We start from the raw sequence: 22011 nt of genomic DNA, 5'->3' as shown, positions 1-22011 counted from the left end.
TTTTCACATTGCCTTCCCTATATTTCTTTATATCTACATATATTTCCCTTAAATAGTTACGTTTATATCTTAACGTAACCAGTGCAGTGACAAACTAAAAGGATGTATGCAAAGCTTGACCCTGAATGAAACTTGGATTGTAAATATCCTGAATGTACCCTCTTTACCCAAAACGTTTGAGCGTCAATGGAGAACGTAGCGAAATGTGAAAAGGTTCATGTGACAACAATTCTGTGCCATGAAACATTCTAGCCCAGCTCAGAAAAGTGTGTGTGTGTGAATGGAGAGTGGATGGTTTCATTGCAGGAAGGCCTAATGGGGGTGCCTTGGTATGTGCTGAAGATTGCCAAAGTATCTGTTACAAAAGATGGAGATGGGCTGATAATAAAATCAGCAGATGTTTTAATAACAACGAACAGTACTTTACAACCTTGAGAGGTGTTGGGGAATCAGAATGATGTGTCAGTCTGTCAGTAACAACTATCAGTCTTGGAATGGGACCAGCAAAGAACACATCAAACCCCTCTTTGATGCCTTAGGCCCCAACAAAGAAAAAAGAGGATAAAAACCCTGCCAGTGTTCCAGAGGGGCGTGGTTGCATCTGGATCATTGTCTGTGCACATACAACAGTTGATCCACGGGACACATGTCAAGTGCTCTGGCCAAGTGCTTGGTAGTGTATGGAGAGTATGTGTTGGGTAGAATTCATGGAATAGGATTCTACCATCCAGGGCATAGATAAGGTGCATTTATCTTTGCACTGTCATACCCGCTGTTTTGGTGGTTTTCATACAGACAGCAGGTTTTGGCTTGAGCCTGGCTGCAGGGAGGTTGTGTTACAAACAGGGACTAACTGTGTATTTAGTAATTTAATGCACCATGTTTGGGTAACTAAGTTGTGACCAAGGGGCGTACAGTTCTTTGAGGTACTTGTAACTAAGGTTGTAACTACAAGGTGCACTGCCTCTTAAGTCTCAGATAGTTTGCAACTCTCGGAGAGGCTCAGCTGTTGTTTGTTTCTTTATTGTCAATAAATTTCCTTTTTATTTCACCTGCATTGGTTGTGTGTGTTCTATCCCCATCTCAAAAGATCCCAAACTCCTCAGCCTGATCAACTGAGGGGCCCTGGGTATAAATTAAAATTCAAGTCTCACAATTAACACACCAGACCAGCTGTCATGACTCAAGGCCTGTTCCTGATGGCTCTTGAAGTCTCCGCTGATGTTACTTTAAGACAGGGGTCTTGAACCTCTTTCTCCTCAGGGGCTGAATTCCATTTCTGAGAAACTCTCAGGGGCCACATTCCAGTGGTGGGTGGGCTGAAGGCAAAGCAGGCCAGAGCCAAAGGCAAAGCAGTCTAGGCTGAAATACCAAACCTACCAGCACATTTTGGCTTAAAGGTGCAATTCTATGCATGTTTAGGCGGAAAAAAGCCCTACAACTCCCAGCATCCCCCTGGCTGGGGCATGCTGGGAGTTGTAGGGCTTTTTTCTGTCTAAACATGCATTAAATTGCACCCTAAAGTTCTCCCTGCCAGGCATATCAACCTTTTAGAAGAGGTGTGTGTGTGTGTGTGTGCAAAAGGCAGGAGGCCACCAAATGATCGGGGGCAGGGGTTTCTGTGAAGGGGGGACCACCTGGTGATGTGGCCGTCTGAGGAACCCTGGATGACTTTGATTTGGCCTGAGGCTGAGGTTCAACACCCCTGCTTTAGGGTAAGAGCAGGATAAGAAGCTGTGTGGGGTCAGAGAAAAGGTCTGGTCAGTCCAGCATTCAGTTTCTCACAGTGGCCAACCAGATGTCCAGCCTGCAGGAAGGTCACAGGCAGGGCGTGAAGGCTGGAGCCTTCTGCTGTGGTTTGTCCCCATGATGTGGATATTCGGGGTAGGCTGCCCCTGAAGATGGTTTCATTTAGCCGTCATGGCTGACATAGCTTTCCTCTCTCCCATTAATTTCTCTAATCCACTTTTAAAGCCACCTCAGCTGATGGCCAGCGCCACGTCTTGGTGGCAGGGGAAAGGGTTAGACCTCCCTCTTCCTCCTCCTCTTGTGCCACGGCCCTGATCCAAGTCCCCCTCCCCCATGGCTGCTTTTACAAAAAAGAAGCTCCACGGGGATCTCCAACATGACATGCAATTTGGCCCACAAAAGTCCATACCTGCTGCAGTCTTCAGACGTGCCTTCTCGGCAGGCTTTTCAGCCTGTGCCGGTTTCTCTACCTTCTCGGCCAGCTTTTCAGCCTGCGCCGGTTTCTCTACCCGTGGTACTTTGGGCTCTGGTGCTTTCTCTGCCCCTGGTGACTTCTCTGCTCGTGGCGGCCTCTCGGCCACCTTTTCTGCCCGCAGCACCTTTTCCGCGACTTGCTCAGCCCGGGGCAATTTCACGGGGGCCTTTTCCATCTCTGGTAATTTCTCAGGAAGCAGGGATGGCTGGGCTTCGGTCATGCTGTCCACAAATTCATCCAGATCCTTCTCCACGACATGGAGTTTGTCTCTTTCTTCCTTCTCTATCCCCTGGAAAAGGGTGGTACGCGTGTTTCAGGGCATGTTTGCGCATGAACCTCAACGCGCTTTTAAATAAATACATAAATCAATCCTGCTTCTGTAGTTCAAATGTAAATCCAGCTGAATGTTTATTTGATTATAAAAGCATCTTTATGGAGACCTTTTTATTTGCCCAGGCATTTTAGCATGAGATATAAGTCCCCCTGGTTATAGTTTTTATCCATTTTGCTGAATTGTATGGCTTTGCTTTTTCATTGTTGCTTTTTCATTGTATCTGTTTAGTGGTTTAGACATTTGCTGTATTTATTATTTTATTGTTCACTGCCTTGAGAGTTGCAAATGAAGAGTGGCAGAGCCAGTGTGGTACAGTGGGGAGAGTGTTGGACTGGGAGCTGGGAGATCTGGGTTCTAGTCCCCACTCAGCCATGGAAGCTCACTGGGTGACTTTGGGCCAGTCGCAGACTCTCAGCCCAGCCTACCTCACAAGGTTGTTGTTATGAGGATAAAATGGAGAGGGGGAGGATCATGTAAGCCGCCTTGAGTTCTGTGCAAGATGGGAAAAGGCGGGATATAAATGTAATCAGTCAGTCAATCAATCAGTCAATCAAATCATTCCCTCTATTTCTAGTGTTCAGGCTTGAGTGCCGTTGCTTATTTAGACAAAACAGGCACCATCCACACACACAAGGGGGGGGGGGGGATGGGCAAACGTGGGAGAAAAGTTTGCAGAAGGATGAAACATCTTTACAAAAAGGGAGGGCAACCCCCAAATCAGCCCAAATCAAGTCTGAGAATGTTCAGAGGGCACGGAAGGCCAAAGGTCTGTTTGGGGAAAAATGGAAAACTAGCTGGGAGGAGTAATGGAATGTACACTAAACTCTTCAGATGAAGGGTGGGATCACAGAACATTTTTTAAAAATCTGCAACCTGGGGGGATTATCACACAGGCCTACCTTACAGGGTTGCTGTAAAGTTCACTAAGAACCTGAACTTCCCTCTTTGCAAGTCTTAGTCTCTAACACTGCACCCAGCCCAATAATCAGCTTGAATGGAAATCCCCATCTATATTAATATTCTAATGCTTTTACTGGTTTTAATGTTCTTGTTTTTATTATTTTAAGATCTTATTGTTTTAAATTGGTATCACAGAGCACACCACGACTTGCTCGGCCCGGGGCAATGGGCTGGCTGGTTCGCTGGACAGGAATACTCCATGCAGAGCCAACCCTTTTATGAGGTGGTCTGAGTTCCCCGCCTCAGGCAACAGCATGCGGGGAGCAGCAAATTGCACACTTCCCCCCTACCTGCCAGGAGTGCTTCACAGAGCCCCACCAGCCACTCTCTCACTGTGTCATTTGCTGCATCATGAGAGAGGGGCTGATGAGGCTCTCTGGAGCAGCCGCCCTCCCGGAGCACCTGCTGTAGCATTGCTAGGTGGCGCTGCCAGCCCCACTCAACCACTGTGGGAAAGCCAGAGCATCCACCCAGCCTCTGGCTCACTCTGAGAATCTTTATTTATTTATTATTATTATTGCATTTATATCCCGCCTTTTTTCCTCTTGCAAGGAACCCAACGTGGCTTACATTATCCTCCTCCTCCTCTCCATTTTATCCTCACAACAACAACCCTGTGAGGTAGGTTGGGCTGAGAATGTGTGACTGGCCCAAAGTCACCCAGTGAGCTTCCGTGGCCGATTGGGGACTAGAACCTGGATCTCCCGGCTCCCAGTCCAACGCCCTTACCACTTCTCTGCTAAAAACCATCAAGGCGGTGTACACCAATTTAAAACAATAAACCTTAAAACAATAAAAAAACAAGAACATTAAAAACAGTATAAACATTTGAACATTACTATAGATGGGGATTTCCATTCAAGCTGATTATTGGGCTGGGTGCAGTATAAACAGGGAAGGTCAAGTTCTTCTCAGTGATCTTTACAACAACCCTGTAAGATGGGCATGTATGATAATTCCCCCCTCCCCCAGGTTGCAGATTTAAAAAAAAATGTTGCTGTAATCCCATCCTTTATTTGAAGAGCTGAGTGTACATAGTTCTCCTCACCTATTTTATCCTCCCAACTACCCTGAGAGGTAAGGTAAGCTGAGAGACATGGAGTGACTGGTCTAAGGTTACCCAAGCAAGCTTCGTGGCTGAGTGGGGATTTGAACCCTGTTCTCCCTGATCCTAATCCAACACTCCTGATCCTAATCCAACACGGTGCTCAATTCCTACTTTGGCTCAGTCTTCTCCCAAAAGAGGGTCTATGACCCCCCTGGCAAAGGCGAAGTACAGGCTGAAGGGGCAGGATTGCAGCTTGAGATCGACAGGCATATGGTCAAGGAACACCTCATTACTTTGAATGAGTTCAAATCTCCAGGGCCAGATGAACTGCATCCTAGAGTCATAAAGGAACTGGCAGAAGAGCTCTCAGAACCGCTGTCTATTCTCTTTGAGAAATCATGGAGGACCGGGGAAGTGCCAGATGACTGGAGGAGGGCTAACGTTGTCCCTATCTTCAAAAAGGGTAAAAAGGAGGAACCTGGGAACTACAGACCAGTCAGTCTGACATCAATCCCTGGGAAAATTCTGGAGCAGATCATAAAGCAATCCATCTGGAAGCACCTTGACAACAATGCAGTGATTACTCGAAGCCAACATGGATTTGTCAAAAACAAGTCCTGCCAGACAAATCTGATCTCATTTTTTGATCAAGTCACCTCCCTTGTAGACCGTGGGAATGCTGTAGACATCATATACCTCGACTTCAGCAAAGCTTTCGACAAAGTGCCCCATGATATCCTGATGAGCAAACTAGCTCGAAGTGGGCTAGATGAAACAACGATCATGTGGATCCACAGTTGGCTACAGAATCGGACTCAAAGAGTGCTTATCAATGGGACCTTCACAAGCTGGGGAGAGGTAACGAGTGGGGTACCGCAGGGCTCAGTCCTGGGCCCAGTGCTCTTCAATATTTTTATTAATGACTTGGAGGAGGAGGTGCAGGGAATGCTGATCAAATTTGCAGATGACACAAAATTGGGAGGGATAGCTAATACTTTGGAAGACAGAAACAAAATTCAAAGTGATCTGGATAGACTGGAGTGCTGGGCAGAAAACAACAGAATGGCATTTAATAGGGACAAATGCCAAGTTCTGCACCTAGGAAAAAGAAACCAAATGCACAGTTACAAGATGGGGGATACGTGGCTCAACCACACTACGAGCGGGAAGGATCTTGGAATTGTCGTCGATCACAAGCTGAATATGAGCCAACAATGTGATGTGGCTGCAAAAAAGGCAAATGCTATTTTGGGCTGCATTCATAGAAGCATCGCTTCCAAATCCCGGGAAGTACTAGTTCCCCTCTACTCAGCACTGGTTAGGCCTCATCTGGAGTACTGTGTCCAGTTCTGGGCACCACACTTTAAGAAGGATGCAGACAAGCTGGAGAGGGTTCAAAGGAGGGCAACAAAGATGATCAGGGGACTGGAAACAAAGCCCTATGAAGAGAGACTGAAAGAACTGGGCATGTTTAGCCTTGAGAAGAGAAGACTGAGGGGAGATATGATAGCGCTCTTCAAGTACTTGAAAGGTTGTCACAGAGAAGAAGGCCAGGATCTCTTCTTGATTATCCCAGAGTGCAGGACACGGAATAATGGGCTCAAGTTACAGGAAGCCAGATTCCGACTGAACATCAGGAAAAACTTCCTGAGTGTCAGAGCAATACGGCAATGGAACCAATTACCTGGGGAGGTGGTGGGCTCTCCCACACTGGAGGCCTTCAAGACGAGGCTGGACAGCCATTTGTCAGGGATGCTCTGACTTGGATTCCTGCATTGAGCAGGGGGTTGGACTCGATGGCCTTGTAGGCCCCTTCCAACCCTACTATTCTATGATTCTATGATTCCTAGCCACTCCTAACCTAATACACAACCATCACACCACTCTGTCTCTCAGTAGGATAACAATACTGATTTACCTTAATGGGTATATAGTAAAGGGCTCTACCAACATTGTTAAAAGACAACACAATCTACACCCAAGGGACTTGAAGAGAAGTCCAAGCACTTTGCATTTCAAGGAGTCAAGGAGCAGGTTTTCGTTTGAATATCGCGGGCTACGCAACAGGAGTTTTTTTGTGTGTGTGACGTGTGTGCCCTTGGCTGCTTTTGTGTTGCAGATAAACTACTCTACTTTGTGGGACAGGGTTGCTTCTTTTTGTGGGATGGGATTTTTGGCTGCTTTGCATATGCCTTTGAAAATGTGCTTGAGTGTGTGTGTGTGTGTGTGTGTGTGCGCGCGTGCTTTTTAAGCACACACAGCTTTTAAGAAACACAGTTCCCAGGTTTCCTATGACCCGCAAGAGGAGAAGGACGACGTTCAACATGACCCGGCCCCCCGGCTGGCCAGCGGGCCAGCATATGTTTTCATGTGGCGCTCAGCTCTGAAGTACTTGTTGTCCTGTTCCTTCCTCCAGTAGAGATGTGTGAGCTCACCAAGCAAGGATGTCTGGACAGGCTGCCAAGGTTCCTCTCTCCTCCAGAGGAACAGGGGGGAAGGTGCTGAACCAAGTGCAGCAGAACACCAAGACACAGGTGCTGCAAACCAAAGGCGCAAAGGCCCCTTGACACCCCACTAGCCCTGATGCTGTTGCTCCTTGCTGTCATGCCCACTCACCTTTCTGCTCTTTGCCCCCGAAGGTACTGCCTGCAGAAATAGGGAGGCAAATAGCACCAAGCTGATGAGAACAGCTTTTCAGCAGGAAACTGACGCCGAGGAAAGTGAGGCCGATCCGCATCAGGAGCAAGAATCCAGATCGGTGTCCCACGGCTGCTTTTTCGTCAGAATAAAAGTGGCCCGTTTGAAAGCATCTTTTCAAAACGTGAATAATGCTAATGTGTAGTTCTCTAGCAGGATTTTATCTAAGGCGCTCACATCACAGGAGGGTAGATTTCGGTTGAACATTAGGAGAGACTTCTTGACGGTAAGAACAGTTCTGACAATGAACCATTTACCTAGAGGGGTGGTGGGCTCTCTTGGTCTACGAGCAGAGGCTCAACAGCCATCTGCCAGGGCTGCTCTATCTCTGAAGCAGTGGGTTGGATTAGATGGCCTCTATGCACACTCCAGCTCTGTGATTTTAGTTTGGCCATCACTCCCCACTACTTTTATCATCACAACCACCCTTGCGAGGTAGGCTCATTTGAGAGAGAGTCTGAGCCAAGGACTCCTGGTGAACCTGAGTGGAGATTTGAAACTGGGCCTTCCCAGCCTCAGCCTCGCACTCTGACCACTACACTGCACCACCCTGGTTGTGGGGCGGCCAAGTCTCAAAAGTTTGATGTGATGTTTCTAGCCTCCTTCTTAGGATCTCTGGGGGGAAAGGAGAAGAATCGCCAGGCACAGCACCCTCTTTCTGCCTGAGATCTTGGGGAGCGGAGAGCCAGTCGAAATAAGAACACAAGAAGAGCCCTGCTGGATCAGACCAGGGTCCATCTAGTCCAGCGTTCTGCTCACACAGCGGCCAAGCAGCTGTCGACCGGGAACCCACAAGCAAAACATGAGTGCAACAGCACCCTCCCGCCCATCTTCCCCAGCAACTGGTGTACATAGGCACACTGCCTCTGGTACTGGAGATAGCATTTAACCATCAAGACTAGTAGCCGTTGATCGCCTTCTCCTCCAGGAATTTGTCCAACCCCCTTTTGAAGCCATCCAAATTGGTGTCCATCACTACTTCCTGTGGTAGTAAATTCCGTAGTTTAACTATCTGCTGTGTAAAGGACTTCCCTTTTATCTGTCCTGAATCTCCCACCCATCAGCTTAATAGGATGACCCCACTGGGTTCTACTATTATGAGACGGGGAGACAAATGTCCCCCTATCCACTTTTTCCACACCATGGATAATTTTGTTCATCTCTCATGTCTCCCCTTATTCACCTTTTCTCCAAGCTAAGCAATCCCAGCTGTTGTAACCTTCCCTCATATGGAAGTTGCTCCAGCCCCTGGATCATTTCAGTTGCCCTTTTCTGCTCTTTTTCCAGCTCTATAACAGACAACACTGAACCAGATGGACAAATTTTCTGGCCTGGTATAAATTAGCAGCTGAGCTTCCCAAGTTCCTTATAGAGCCAACAAACCCCCTCATCTGTCCAGATCTGTCATTCCCACAGAGCTGGGCCATTCTCCAAGGTCTAAGTGTCACCCTTTCCCTTTCTGGGTTATCTCTCAACACTCAGGGTCAGCAGCCCTGGGAAGGAGAGAGACTTCAAATCCTCAATATAGAGAAGTCTTGTGCGCCAGCTGTTTTAAAGCACCCAACACTACAGGGATGGCAGAGCACTGTGTTGTGTAGTGGTTAGCGTACTGGACTGGGACCCAGAAGGCCTGGGTTCAAGTCCCCACTGGGCTATGAAGCCCTTTGGGTGACTTTGGGACAGTCACCGAATCTCAGCTTACTCTACCTCACAGGGCTGCTGTGAGGATTAAATGGACAGGAGGAGCATTATGTATGCCATTTGGGGCTCCTTGGAGGAAAAGCGGGATATAAATGTAACAAATAAATGTTTCCAAACTCAGGGCTACTTACGTTTGGGGCGCTGTTTACTTCCTCTTTATTTGCAGGTATCTTGTCATCTGTTAAAACAAAATGCATACACACATCAGTCGAGACACATCTGTTTACACAAACCTTCCCTGTGTAATTTAGTCTACCATCATATGCATACAATGGGCTGGATCCAGGCTTTGCAAGAGCAGGGATCCCCCCGCCCAAATTTGGGGGGATCCCCCCCCCACCAAAGCTCAACCCATTCAGCAAGTTCTCTTGACGTGGAAAGGAGAGGGCAGGGAAGTCCACTTTATATGTTTATAACAAGAGGTAGACCAGGGTTCAACGTGTGGGAGAAAAGGCAGTGGGGTCTGTAATGATAGCCAGGAACCCCTCTCCCTGATGCCTCCTGATTTTAGCCAAATGTCATCCTCACCACAAAAATAGTAATGAAGGGAGTCACTGGAAAAGGTAACACCTCCACTCCACCCTGTAGTGGCCTTCCTGTTGTTTGAGCACAGATGTGGATTACTTTGGGTATTTATGGAACTCTAAAAGTTATACCAGAACCCTAAGCTCAGTCAGTTATCAAGGTGGATGAAATGGGTGTATTGTTGCTGCTGCTTTTGCTGCTTCTGTGTCCCCCGCCCCGCCCTGAATGGCAAGATTTTTAGTACTGAGAGCAGTCTTAATTTGTTTAGGCTGCAATCTTATATCCACTTACCTGGGAGTAAATCTCACTGAACTCAGTTGGATTTACTCCTGAACAGACATGCATAGGATTGCACTGTTAGAGTATTTATATCCCACCCTTCAAAAAACAAAACAAAACACCCTCAGAATGGCTTACAATAAAGTATACAAACATAGTAATCCCCTCCAGAATTATAAGATGTATCATCCCCTCTGTTTCTGATGTTCAGGTGTGAGTGCCGTTGCTTATGTAGCCAAAATGGCTCCACCCATGGACAAAGGAGAAGTATCAGCAGTATCCCAAAGTTTACAGAAATACATTTTTTAAAAAATGGAAACCTCTCAGGAAGATCCCAAAAACAGCCCAGTGAGGACTGAACATGTATATTAGCCGTGGAATGGTGACTGACTTTTGAGAGGAGAACAGTGGAAATTTGGGTAGGAGAGGGGATTGAATATCGTATCCTGGAGGCAGCATTGCAGCTAGGTACTTTTAGCCCTGGACTGAATGATCTCATGGGGACCCACTTTAGACAGCCACACGTCTTACTTCAGCTGTGAAGCATTCAACTGACATTTTCTCCCTACCCCAACTGCCGTTCAGTGCAGGCTGGTGGCACTGATGTCAGTCGGGCAATAAATCTGCTCCGGGTTTCAATCAGAAACAGTCAGAACTCTCAGGGAGCTATGCAAGGTGCTTCCAAGGTGCCCCATCCACCCGTCAGAGAAGGAGCAACTGTAGGGTGTCTGCTTCCTCCCTTCCTGCCAGGAACAACGCTTGGCACCCAACTGCCTTTTGCAGAAGGGGAAAAGGCAGTTGCCATCATTCAGGGGCGAAGGGCTACCGGGTTGTCGTGTGTGTGCATGTGTTTGTGTGTGTGGGGGCATGTATGAATTTTGGCTTTTTTTCTGATATCATTCGAACCTTGCAAGCTGCCTTGAAAATCATTTCATCAAAAGGCAGAGAATAAATCTTCTAAATACATGGATTCAGCGGGTGAAACTTTCCCTTGCAAGGGTGGGAAAAGCTTTGCCTGTTGAACGTTTCCCTCTAGCACAGTTGGGGAAAGGGCACTGGAGCCCTGGGGGAAGGGTGGGGACAAGGGGCTGGGAAGAGGAGGGGGAAGAAGGCACCTGTACCGTCCCCATCAGACTCCAAATTAGGGCTGCTCCAGTTGGACTGCCCCCGCCCCCCGGGCTAACTTAGAAATACTTTTGGATATGAACAGCGGCATATAAATCTATGAAATCAATTAATAAAATAACTGACATCAACTGTTGTTGTTCAGTCGTTCAGTCGTGTCTGACTCTTCGTGACCCCATGGACCACAGCACGCCAGGCTTTCCTGTCCTCCGCTCTCAATACATTAATAATTAAATGAATGAAAATACCTTCTTTTCTGTCCTCCTTCAATTGTTTCTGAATGCCCTCCCACTGGGTTGGCAGCTCTTTTATAGGGTCTGGACATTCCTCATTATGTTCCAATATCTCGCAGGGTTCCGTTGCCATATCACGTCTTTGGAATCCTTGCTAAACACAATAGAATAATAAGATGCAGATCTCCTATCAATCAGCATTTTGACCTGGTTGTTGTTGTTATTTTATTATTATTTAAAAGTTCCGGAATTGTGATAAACCCAAGTGTGCTACAACCAATCCTCATCTTAATATATGTAAAAAGTTTAAAAATAACGGTCTCTGTCTAGCCACAGGTTGAGTTAATGCAGTGTCACGGAACATTCACACACATTTCAACTGTACAGGCGGAAGATGTCAGCAACAGAATGTTGACAGACTGCTGTTTCTATGAGGAAAGTGAAAAGTTAGTTTGGTGTGTGCACACGTGTGTGTGTGTGTGCGTGCAGGGGGCGGATCAGAAGGGCCTACCACGCATAACAGGGTCTTATACATTTTGGAATTTGCCAAGCATTTTCAGTCTATAGTTCCAGATTCTATAATTCAGAAGCCTAGCTACCAGTTAACTTTATATAGCTGACTTATATATTTCCAAGAAAGGATACACCAAACACTATTTTTAGGTAGGGTTCAGTCCTGGTTATGTATTAACAAGAATTAGCAAGGGGAACAAATTGGATCCAGTTTTCATTTTGATTACAAAATAAACCAAAACCATCAAAATACAAGATACCGCCTTAGATTTTTTAAAAAATCTTATCATCATAAAGATCATTGCCAAAGAGTGTAATATCGTAGTTTAACAGGAAATAGCATATCCTAAACATTTCTAGTCATCAACAACTTCAAGTCTTAATAGACTAAAATACTTTTAATAGCTTTCATCGAAGTTCATCTAAGAACCAAGTTTCCCACTCAGCTCTGAACAGACTGTTCAGCGGACAGGTACACAGGTTTGGAGAGCTTCTAGATCACAAGAAGCTACCTCATTCCAAAACCAGCGACTCCTTATACCTTTTTTGTGTAGAAAATTACCATAGCCAATAGAATCTAAAAAAAGGTAAAGGTGTCCCCAACCAGTCGTGTCCGACTCTAGGGTGCGGTGCTCATCCCCGTTTCTAAGCCGAAGAGCCAGCGCTGTCCGAAGACGCTTCCGTGGCCATGTGGCCGGCATGACTGAACACCGAGGTGCACGGAACGCTGTTACCTTTCCCGCCAAGACGGTACCTATTTATCTACTTGCAATTTCTTGCTTTCGAACTGCTAGGTTGGCAGAAGCTGAAGACGGGAGCTCACTCTGTCACGCAGCACTCGGGTCTCGAACTGCTGACCTGCCAACCTTCCAGTCTGCAGTTCAGCATCTTAACCACTAAGCCACCGCGTCCCTAGTATAGAATAGAATCTACTATCCAATAAATTTGGACTCACAGTCTTGACTTCTAAAACCTTCCTATGAAATGGAGACATGTAAAAAAGTGTAAACATAAATCTTCCAAGCTAGATAAAATTAATTCCGAAGTATGTCTTTCAGAAGATATAACTCCTGACTCAAAATTTACTAATTAAACCTAGGTGTGTACATTATTCTAGATAGCTATATATCACGCTTTTTGATGTCTTTACCTTATACAATATTTTTTGCTATTGATAAGTGAAAACTTTAAGTACACTTTTGACCTTGAATGTTATGGCCTCACACCTCTTCTTTACTCAAATATCTCTTTGACTTAAGTGATGGGGCTCTAATTGAGCATTCTCTATTAGAGCATATTAATCAAACCACGTTGCCAATTCATTTTTATGTTACCCTGGATTCATTGTGAACTTGTTTGTGTCTTGGTGTGTCTTCCCGAATGAAATGACTGCATTTTACTTATTTGCATTTTCAAATGGTTAATTATTTTTTATCGGGCGTTTTCAGTCATTCTTCACTTGGAATTTTAGAACAAGACATTCTATCGTGTTTTGTTTGGAGGGAATCCTTGGCAATGAGCTGTGTGCAGTTGGGCAGGAATCAGTGGGCAAAGGCAAAGTGGCAGGGTGCGGGAGGTAAGACCCACAACCCAGTGGAAGACGGTTGGTTTCTGGGGGGACATTTCTCTGGACCCCCAGCCTTCATGTTACAACTTTCTTAGCTGAAGACTGGGACAAAAATGCTTAAAATAAATACAACATAAACATTGCACATTCATGTTTTCCTTTCTCTCCCAGTTATTATCGTCTTATTGATCTGCCCATTTGAATCAGTTCAAACTCTAGGATTTCCTTTTAAGAGGTTGAACATTCCTAGGTGCCCTCGAAGGACGGTGCAGCGGGGAAGAGGAATATCCTGGATCCTTAAACGGCAGTTGAGTTCCCCCCTCCTGGATATTCCAAGCAAATGCTTCATTGACGCTTGGATACATAAAACCAGAGCCTGGCCTCTGCAGTCATCGTTAAAACCCCTCCGACAGTTTTCTAAGAATAGGGATTTGAAACCTAGTACGCTGGACCGCTTCCAGGCTGGGAAACGCCATCCCAATTTCCCCAACTTGCTCATTTCCCAGCAGGTGTTGTGAGATGCAAGGGCCTGCTTCCGTCACCCCCTCCCTTAATGGTTGTTGCGGTGTGCCATATTCACAGTTGTACGTTTACTTTTTATTTAAGTGCAAGTTGGAATTCTGGGAGTTCTAACAGGAATAAAGCACATCTGGCTGCAGACTTCCCATCCCTGATTTAAAATAAAGGCTGTTTAAGCAGGGAGGAGAGACACTGGTTCTGCAGATGCTCCCTTAGGGAAACCAGGGCTGCCACCTTCTTTGGCCTTAGCACCCCCCTCCTTTTGTCAGATCGCTGCATTCAGACGCAATTACTTCACAACAACCCCGTGAGATAGGTGAGGCTGAGCGATAGCAGCTGGCCCAAGCTTACTGCATGAGCAAAGATATGAATACAGATTTGTCTCCCTTGATCAAAACCCAGCACTTCACTAGGGACAGAAAACCTCAGGGGTGGGGAACCTGAAATATGGCCCTCTGGGGTTTCCCAGAGGGCACAGCCCCTTCCCCTGGTCCCACCTCCTTTCCCTCGACCACCAATTTTTTTGTGGTTTCCTGGCTTTTATGCAGTTCTTTCCCCATTCTAAAAGGTTGAAATGCCTCCCCCAAGGCTCACTTACTGGCAGTAAGAACTTGAAGCTCAAATATGCCTCCCCCTCCTTTGCCTTTGGCTCCACCCACCACTGGACTGCAGCCCCCGAGAGCTTCTCTGAATTCAGCCCTTGGGCTGAAAGAAGTTCAACACCCCTGCTTTATACTACTCCGGATTGTTTTATTTGTCCAGATCTCTTAATCTTTTACTCTGTTTTTATTCTGACTCTGCTGCTCTTAATAATTACTTTAATTGATTTGACTGTGGTTGTGTTTTAAATTGTGTAAGCCACGGTGGGAGCTTTTGAGATGGAAGAGTAGAGGGAATTATTAACATTTCCTCTATTTCCACTCTTCAGGGGCAGGGAGCTGTTGCTTATGTGGTCCAGACAACACCACCCATGCACCGGAGGGAGGTGGCAGCAAGCTTGGGGAAAGGCTGAAGTTTGCAGAAGTACAAAAAATCTTTACAGCCCCTGCTAAATTGGGGTGGGGGGTCGCAAAGAAGCCTAATAAATAGCAATGCCAGGGCCAGGTTTGGACGGCCCCCTCGGGCAGGATACTTTCAGTGCTCCCCCACCCCCCTCAGTAAGTCTGCCTTCTCACCGCCATGGTCCCCAGCTCTTCATCCTCTTTCTCATCACCGCTGCCACTGGCTCGCTTGCCAGGCAGAGAGCCAGGGAGCAAGTGGGCCCTGGCATGTCCCGCTCCTCCTTCCCCCCCTCCCACCGTTGCCTGGGCTGGAGCGAGAGGCAGGTGAACACGCAGGTCGCAACGGTGAAGAGGAGCAGCAGCTCCAGGGGGTTCTTGTCAGTGGACCCCTGCAGGGGGGTGGGCCCTTGGCAGGTGCCCAGCCATGCCTACCCTTCACGCTGGCCCGGATCAATGGCCAAGGAACGCTCACTGACTTTTGTGGGGGGAATGGAAGAGACCATCTAGAATCCTGGACAAGGGTAATTCTACTCTGCAACACTGTGTTGTGGGTCCCACTTCTCCTAATAAATATAAAATAAACAATAAATTAAATCGAACCAGTATTACACTGTTGCTTCAGTTGCAATAGTTGTCATTCCTTGGCTTTCAGCCTCCCCACTAGCATTTAAACCTCCGGGTGAGGATTGCTGGAACATGGCTTGCCTCGAGCACACATCCACAGAAACATAAGCAGACGAGCGCTGAGACTCCACGTCCTGCTGCACAGCATATTTTGAATGGTGGATGCTGTACTGTAGGACCGCGCGGTCTTCCTGTAACATCTCTCTCCTCCCGCACTTTTAAAGCTGCGCAAAAAAGGTACATAAATGAATACAGCAGAAGTGGAGTAGAGCTTTCAGAAAGGTGGAGGTGATGAAGCTTTGGGTAGCAATCTTTGATATGAGAACGGGGATGTGACAAGAGGCCCATACGCTGCAGGGGGTCAGCTGTCAATGCTTGGTGCCCCCTGATCCGGTTGTTCCTCCTCCTCATTGACAAAGCCTGTTCACTTTATCAGCATTTGTTGTTGTTCAGTCGTTCAGTCGTGTCCGACTCTTCGTGGCCCCATGGACCACAGCACGCCAGGCCTTCCTGTCCTGCGCTCTCTCCCGGAGTGTGCTCAAGTCCATATTCATTGCATCCGTGATGCTATCTAGCCATTTCATCCTCTGCCGTCCCCTTCTCCTTTTGCCTTCAGTCTTTCCCAGCATCAGGGTCTTTTCCAGGGAGTTTTCTCTTCGCATTGTTGTTGTTGTTCAGTCGTTCAGTCGTGTCTGACTCTTCGTGGCCCCATGGACCACAGCACGCCAGGCCTTCCTGTCCTGCGCTCTCTCCCGGAGCGTGCTCAAGTTCATATTCATTGCATCCGTGATGCTATCTAGCCATCTCATCCTCTGCCGTCCCCTTCTCCTCTTGCCTTCAGTCTTTCCCAGCATCAGGGTCTTTTCCAGGGAGTTTTCTCTTCGCATTGTTGTTGTTGTTGTTGTTGTTGTTCAGTCGTGTCCGACTCTTCGTGACCCCATGGACCACAGCACGCCAGGCCTTCCTGTCCTGCGCTCTCTCCCGGAGCGTGCTCAAGTCCATATTCATTGCATCCGTGATGCTATCTAGCCATCTCATCCTCTGCCGTTCCCTTCTCCTCTTGCCTTCAGTCTTTCCCAGCATCAGGGTCTTTTCCAGGGAGTTTTCTCTTCGCATTGTTGTTGTTGTTGTTGTTCAGTCGTGTCCGACTCTTCGTGACCCCATGGACCACAGCACGCCAGGCCTTCCTGTCCTGCGCTCTCTCCCGGAGCGTGCTCAAGTCCATATTCATTGCATCCGTGATGCTATCTAGCCATCTCATCCTCTGCCGTCCCCTTCTCCTCTTGCCTTCAGTCTTTCCCAGCATCAGGGTCTTTTCCAGGGAGTTTTCTCTTCGCATTGTTGTTGTTGTTGTTGTTCAGTCATGTCCGACTCTTCGTGACCCCATGGACCACAGCACGCCAGGCCTTCCTGTCCTGCGCTCTCTCCCGGAGCGTGCTTAAGTCCATATTCATTGCATTGGTGATGCTGTCTAGCCATCTCATCCTCTGCCGTCCCCTTCTCCTTTTGCTTTCAGTCTTTCCCAGCATCAGGGTCTTTTCCAGAGAGTTTTCTCTTCGCATTAGGTGGCCAAAATATTGGAGCTTCAGCTTCAGTATCTGTCCTTCCAATGAGCTGAATATCTGAATCCACAAAGTGAAGGCTCAGCAAAGCAAGCTTTACTTGGTTGCAAAGGGCACACACACAATCACTGAATACATAGGACGGAACTTTTTCTGTACAGGAAGAAGCCCGGGTTAAAGTAGCAAAAACTTATTTGGCTACACCTTGCTGCTAGGGAGAGGGTTCTGCATGCATCCTGGGTAGCTGATTACCTCTGCGACCTGCTATTACATCTCTTGAACACCCTAAGAGCTTTTCTGCATGAGGCTGTTAAATCTGCTGCATCTACTTTTGGTTTCGCCACAGAACGGAGATTAGAGTGCTACGTAAGGAGTGTTTCCTTTCCTGCATTTCTGCTATAGAACCACTAGGTGGCACTGTGGCATAGTGGAATAGTGCAAATAGACAAGTGGGGAAAAGCAATTTCCTTTCGCTTCCTTTAAGTAATACCTCATTTTCCCTGCTCTAAAAAGACTCGCTGAAAGTGCTGTTCAAAAACAGAAGTGAAGCTGGTGGGTCATGATATCATCTAAAGAATCCATAAACAACTGTGAGTAAGGAAGGACAAGTGTACAAGAAATGCCTCGTGTAGAAAAGCTCCAAGCCTTAAGAGAGGTGCTTCAATCTTTTAGAATGGGAGGAAAAAACTGCACCAATGCTGGGAAGCCCCCAATCGATTGGTGGTTGGGGGATGGGGGTGGGGTCAGGGGAAGGGGAACCCTCTAGGGAACCAGATTTGGCCCTCAGGCCTGAGGCTTTGCACCCCTGGTCTTATGGGTGTGTCTCTCTTTAGATGGTAATGTGTATTACTTCTCTTATTTCAAAATATGGTAAGCCAGCCCTGCTGCATTGGGGCAGGGGGGGGGGGCTAGACAACTACCCCGAAATCTTGCCCTAACACCACTAACCCTGTACCTAAGTCTAGCTGCCAGGAAGCCTCTTTATGGCACAAACCTGTGCAAGTTTAGACAGAAAAATGTCCTACAATTCCCAGCATTCCCCAGCCAGCATTCCCCAGTTTCTATACTGCTTTTATGTTTTAAAAAATTCCACAGCAGTTTACAAGATATAATCATGATAAAATACATTAAAACCAATAATTAAAACAATAAAACAGTGATAAAACAATAAAACCTCATGAAAATAACCAGGAGTAGCTGACACTGCTAGTGGTCAGGGAAACATCTGGCCAAACAGATGTATTTTAAGTTGTCAGTGGAAGCACTACACCGTAGGAGCCCATGTTTATAGACAAGGCTTTTAACCCATCACTTTACCACTGCTTCTGCTTCTGGATTCCATTATGGAATTAAGATTGAGTATCTACACTCATTTTTGGGGGGGTGTTTCGTTGTCCTTCTCTGCCTTTCTGTACGTCCTGCTACATAACCTCTAGGTGGTGCTATGGTATAGCAGAATTGCACAACAACACTAGTGTTTCATTCCGCCATTCCCCAAAATGCTGGATTTCCCCTGGTCACCTCCTCCTGGGTGATCATGCTCGGAAAGCACAAAAGAAGCCCTGGAGGGTTATGACGCTGTCTAAAGCACCCACAAACTACCGAGAGGGAGGAATGACAAGCACTCAATAAAAGCCTTATCTAGAAATGCTCCTGATCTCAATGGGGAGTTCATGCCACATGGCGGGTGCCACAGCTCAGAAGACCCTGCTCCACACCATGGCCAAACAATAGGCTGGGGTACGGTAAGCAAGGCCTCCCACTCAGAACGCAGGGACTGCGGCAGCCTGTACAGGAGAAGGCTCCCTCTTCATACTCTGCTCTCACTTCAGGCTCTGGCTGTCTCTGCTCTTACTGCCTCTCTCGCTCTCTTTATATAACCTCCTTCAAATCCGAAAGTACTGCTTCAGACCCGAAGAAATGAAACTCAAGTGGAGAAATGAAACTGACACTTAACTAGAGAAATGAAATTATTCTTCTCAGGGTTACCCCCTCCCAACAGAAAACTCCAGGCCTCTAAGCCTTACCGTTTTTCCCTTTGCCTCTGTAAGGCCTCAAACTTTCACAGCGGGAAATTTAAATTATAGTTATTATTTCCAAACTTGCAGCTATACAGATAAATTAGCACATGCAAATTCCTCTTCTGTCCTCTTTTTTTGGCGATGTATTCTCTCTTGCATGAACCTGAGCACGCTCCGGGAGAGAACGGAGGACAGGAAGGCCTGGCATGCTGTGGTCCACGGGGTCACGAAGAGTCGGACACGACTGAACGACTGAACAACAACAACAATTCCCTCTTGCATGGCGATGTGTAAGCAGCCACCCTTGACTAGTAGCCAGCAACTAGAGGCCCGTTGGGCCAAATCAGTACATCCCCGAGAGAAATTGGAGGACGGACTATGTATGTGTAGAAGAGGCAAAGGGATGGGGATGGGGTGCCATGGGGACCAGCCCCAGCATTGAGGGAGCTTTGGCAAATGTGCTCTTCCTGGGTCCTGGCAGGCTTACTAAGAGCCCCCAGCAGGGGGCAGAGCTGTGGCACTCCGAGCAACGCTCTGAGTATTCCCAGGAGCCAGGGACTAATTGCTGCTTCCATTTCCCTTAACGACCGGGAATGATGCTACATCGGGGACTTTTTGTGGGAACTTAAAATAGTGCCTAGCTGGCGCTGTGCCAAAAATTTCTCCCACATCTTTTTCGACCATTCTCATTCGATACGATAGAAAAGAAAATTGCTTTCAAAATAAATTCAAAGGAGGAGAAATTTCAGAGAAATTCTCGTGGGTCGGGTTCGGGGTTCTTGTGCTAACCTGACCTAGGAGGCGGCTGAGGAGTGTGCGTGAGTGTCACTGTCCGATAATCTCTGGCAGCCTGTTGCCTCCTCGGCTTCCCGCGCTTCAGTGAAAGCCATCGCGGGGAAGAAAGTCATCATGAGGCAACTCCTCCCATGGGGATTTTCAGCTCAGGAAGCGCAGGAAGCCTGGGAGGCTGCAGAACAACTGCGAGATGTGTAATAGAGAGAGAAAACACACTCGGCCCCCTCGGCCCCCTCAGGGTGGTCAGGTAAGATCAAAAATACCACCCAAAGACATTCAAAATTCTGCCTCGGAAGAGTGGAAGCCTCAGCACAGCTGATGCCGTTGCCACTTGCAGGAGCCGCGCAAGAAACCAAAACCCCCGAGGAAAAAAGGAAGAACCGTGCTACAACCCCTGCCAGCAGTGAGCCCTCTCTGTGAGAAACCGCTGGAGAATTTATCCCCCCAATTTCTCTGCCCACAAGTAGGCTGGAGAATCTTGAGAGGCCCTTTGCGCACAACTCTAACTAGAACCACTTTGGAACTCTGGGCTGATTTTCTTTTCTTTAAAGGGGCCCCACCACAGGCATCAGAACACAGGGCACCTTGGCAGGTTGGAGACGCGGGCGGCATGACCAGCAGCAGCGTGCATTGCAATCCTTGCTTGTCATCACTGGCAGGCAGCCATGGGATATGCTGAAGGAGAAGGCTTGTGTGTGAGAGTTTTGGCAACCGCAGCTGAGCCAGAATGAACGGGATCCAGTTGGTGCTGTGCATCCTCCCCCAATTTCGCACCCTAAAGATGTGTTGGATGACAACTCCAGCATAGGCTGACTGGAGGATTCTGGGAGTTGCAGGCTTTGGGGAAGGGTGCATGCCCAACCATCCTGAGCTTGCACAGAGACCCTTAGAGGCCTTTGCTGGCACAACCCAATGACAGCAGCCTCAAGTGGGGCTGAGCTCAGCTGACTGAGCTCATGTCCTCCTCAGTGGAGGCACCCAGTACAGACACAAGGCTGGCCCCTCTCCCCAAGAAACACAGGACACACACTGCCACATATTCTGGACTACTAGGAATGATACAGTGGAGGCTGGTGTCTCCGATGTCAGTGGGGTGGATGAACCTCCTCCGGGTTTCAGTCAGAACCACTCAGAACTCTAAAGGAGCTATCCAAGGTGCAACTTGGAGAGCCGCGTTAGGGTTCTGACTGAAACCCGGAGAGGATTCACTGCCCCACTGACATCGGAGACACCAGCCTCCACCGGAACCATGTCTTCTCTAGCTTCTGTGAACAGAAACCACACACACCTGGGCCAAGGGATCCTGTGGTGATGAGCAATGTGTCCCTGTGCAGAGACAGCTTGCAGTCCCCCCAGCCCCAAGAGATTCCTGCTATATACAGGTCCTCCCCCTATGCCCCGTCATAACAGCAGCCCTTTGCTCATAAACTGACTACTACGCCAGATATTTCTCTAAGTCCAAACCCTTTAACTGGTTTCAAAATAGGCAGATTTCCTCCCCGGCTGTTCACAGCTGATTGTTAAGTTGCATTCAGTAAGAAAAGGGCTATCTAACATCTGGAGTTAGTTGGTTTCAAAAAGAGGGGAAAAAAATACCTTTCCACCTTCATGCCTGCCCTGCGTTTAATTTCTCATACAGACCAGCACGCAGCCGCTTGCGGAGAGCTCAAGTGGGGTTTTTCAGCGGCTGCTGCTGACTCGACATGAAAGAGTCATCCAAAAATAGTTTCCTTTCCCGTCTGGGCCAACCCATGCAAAGCAGTGGAACTGGACTCCGGCCTGGCGTTGGTCCGTTGGCATTTCAGCCAACAAACCAAGCATGGGGATCCACGCGAGTCAGCCGTGGCTTTGTGGCATCGTGAAACTCCTCCACGCGCGTTTTTAAAAGCAGAAGCCCCGAGCAGACACAGGAGTGCGTGCACGCACGCACATGCGTTTCATACCCTGGGCTCAGATCCCACCGTCTTGTCTGCAGCGTGTCGCCCAGATTGCTTGTGCTCTCTCCCTCTCCCTCTTAACTCCGCACAGCTGTAATATACAGCGACAGGTGGCGGGTCCTTTCCGAGGAAAATACCAGCCAATCGCTGGGACAGTGCTGCTGTTTCGTTTTGCAGGCGACAAGGAGGCCGTCTGCCCTGGTGGAGGACGGAGGAGGATGAAAAGAACAAAGAATTAGACCCACGGCCTTCTCAGGCAGTTGGTTTTGGGTGTCATGAAAAAGCGACACATTTATAGTTATTTAATGTATTGCTATATTTTTACTCTAGAGGGCGGGAGAGGCAC

The 22011-nt window shown here is 47.8% G+C and overlaps 1 protein-coding gene across 2 annotated transcripts in view; it reads right to left on the bottom strand.

Annotated features, from left to right (window-relative positions):
• JSRP1 (junctional sarcoplasmic reticulum protein 1) overlaps window positions 1–21797 on the bottom strand; it is a 28123-nt gene extending 6326 nt beyond the window's left edge. The window contains exons 1-4 of one of the 2 annotated variants that reach the window (XM_084826211.1): window positions 21672–21797; window positions 11142–11280; window positions 9096–9142; window positions 2159–2513 (exon numbers count right to left, since the gene is read on the bottom strand). In XM_084826211.1, the coding sequence (XP_084682337.1) occupies window positions 2159–2513; window positions 9096–9142; window positions 11142–11259 (520 nt within the window). In that variant the 5' untranslated portion in view covers window positions 11260–11280; window positions 21672–21797. Of the gene's footprint in view, window positions 1–2158; window positions 2514–9095; window positions 9143–11141; window positions 11281–21324 lie in introns of both variants that reach the window. The other variant, XM_084826210.1, reaches the window with a different exon arrangement.
• Between the last annotated feature and the right edge of the window lie 214 nt (window positions 21798–22011).

This window comes from Heloderma suspectum, chromosome Z (assembly GCF_057233095.1).
Source record: "Heloderma suspectum isolate Gila_16-S chromosome Z, 16-S_ref, whole genome shotgun sequence".
Classification (NCBI taxonomy): Eukaryota; Metazoa; Chordata; class Lepidosauria; order Squamata; family Helodermatidae; genus Heloderma; species Heloderma suspectum.
The sequence above is the reverse complement of the archived record's forward strand: the minus strand, read 5'-3'. Positions and strand labels throughout refer to the sequence as shown.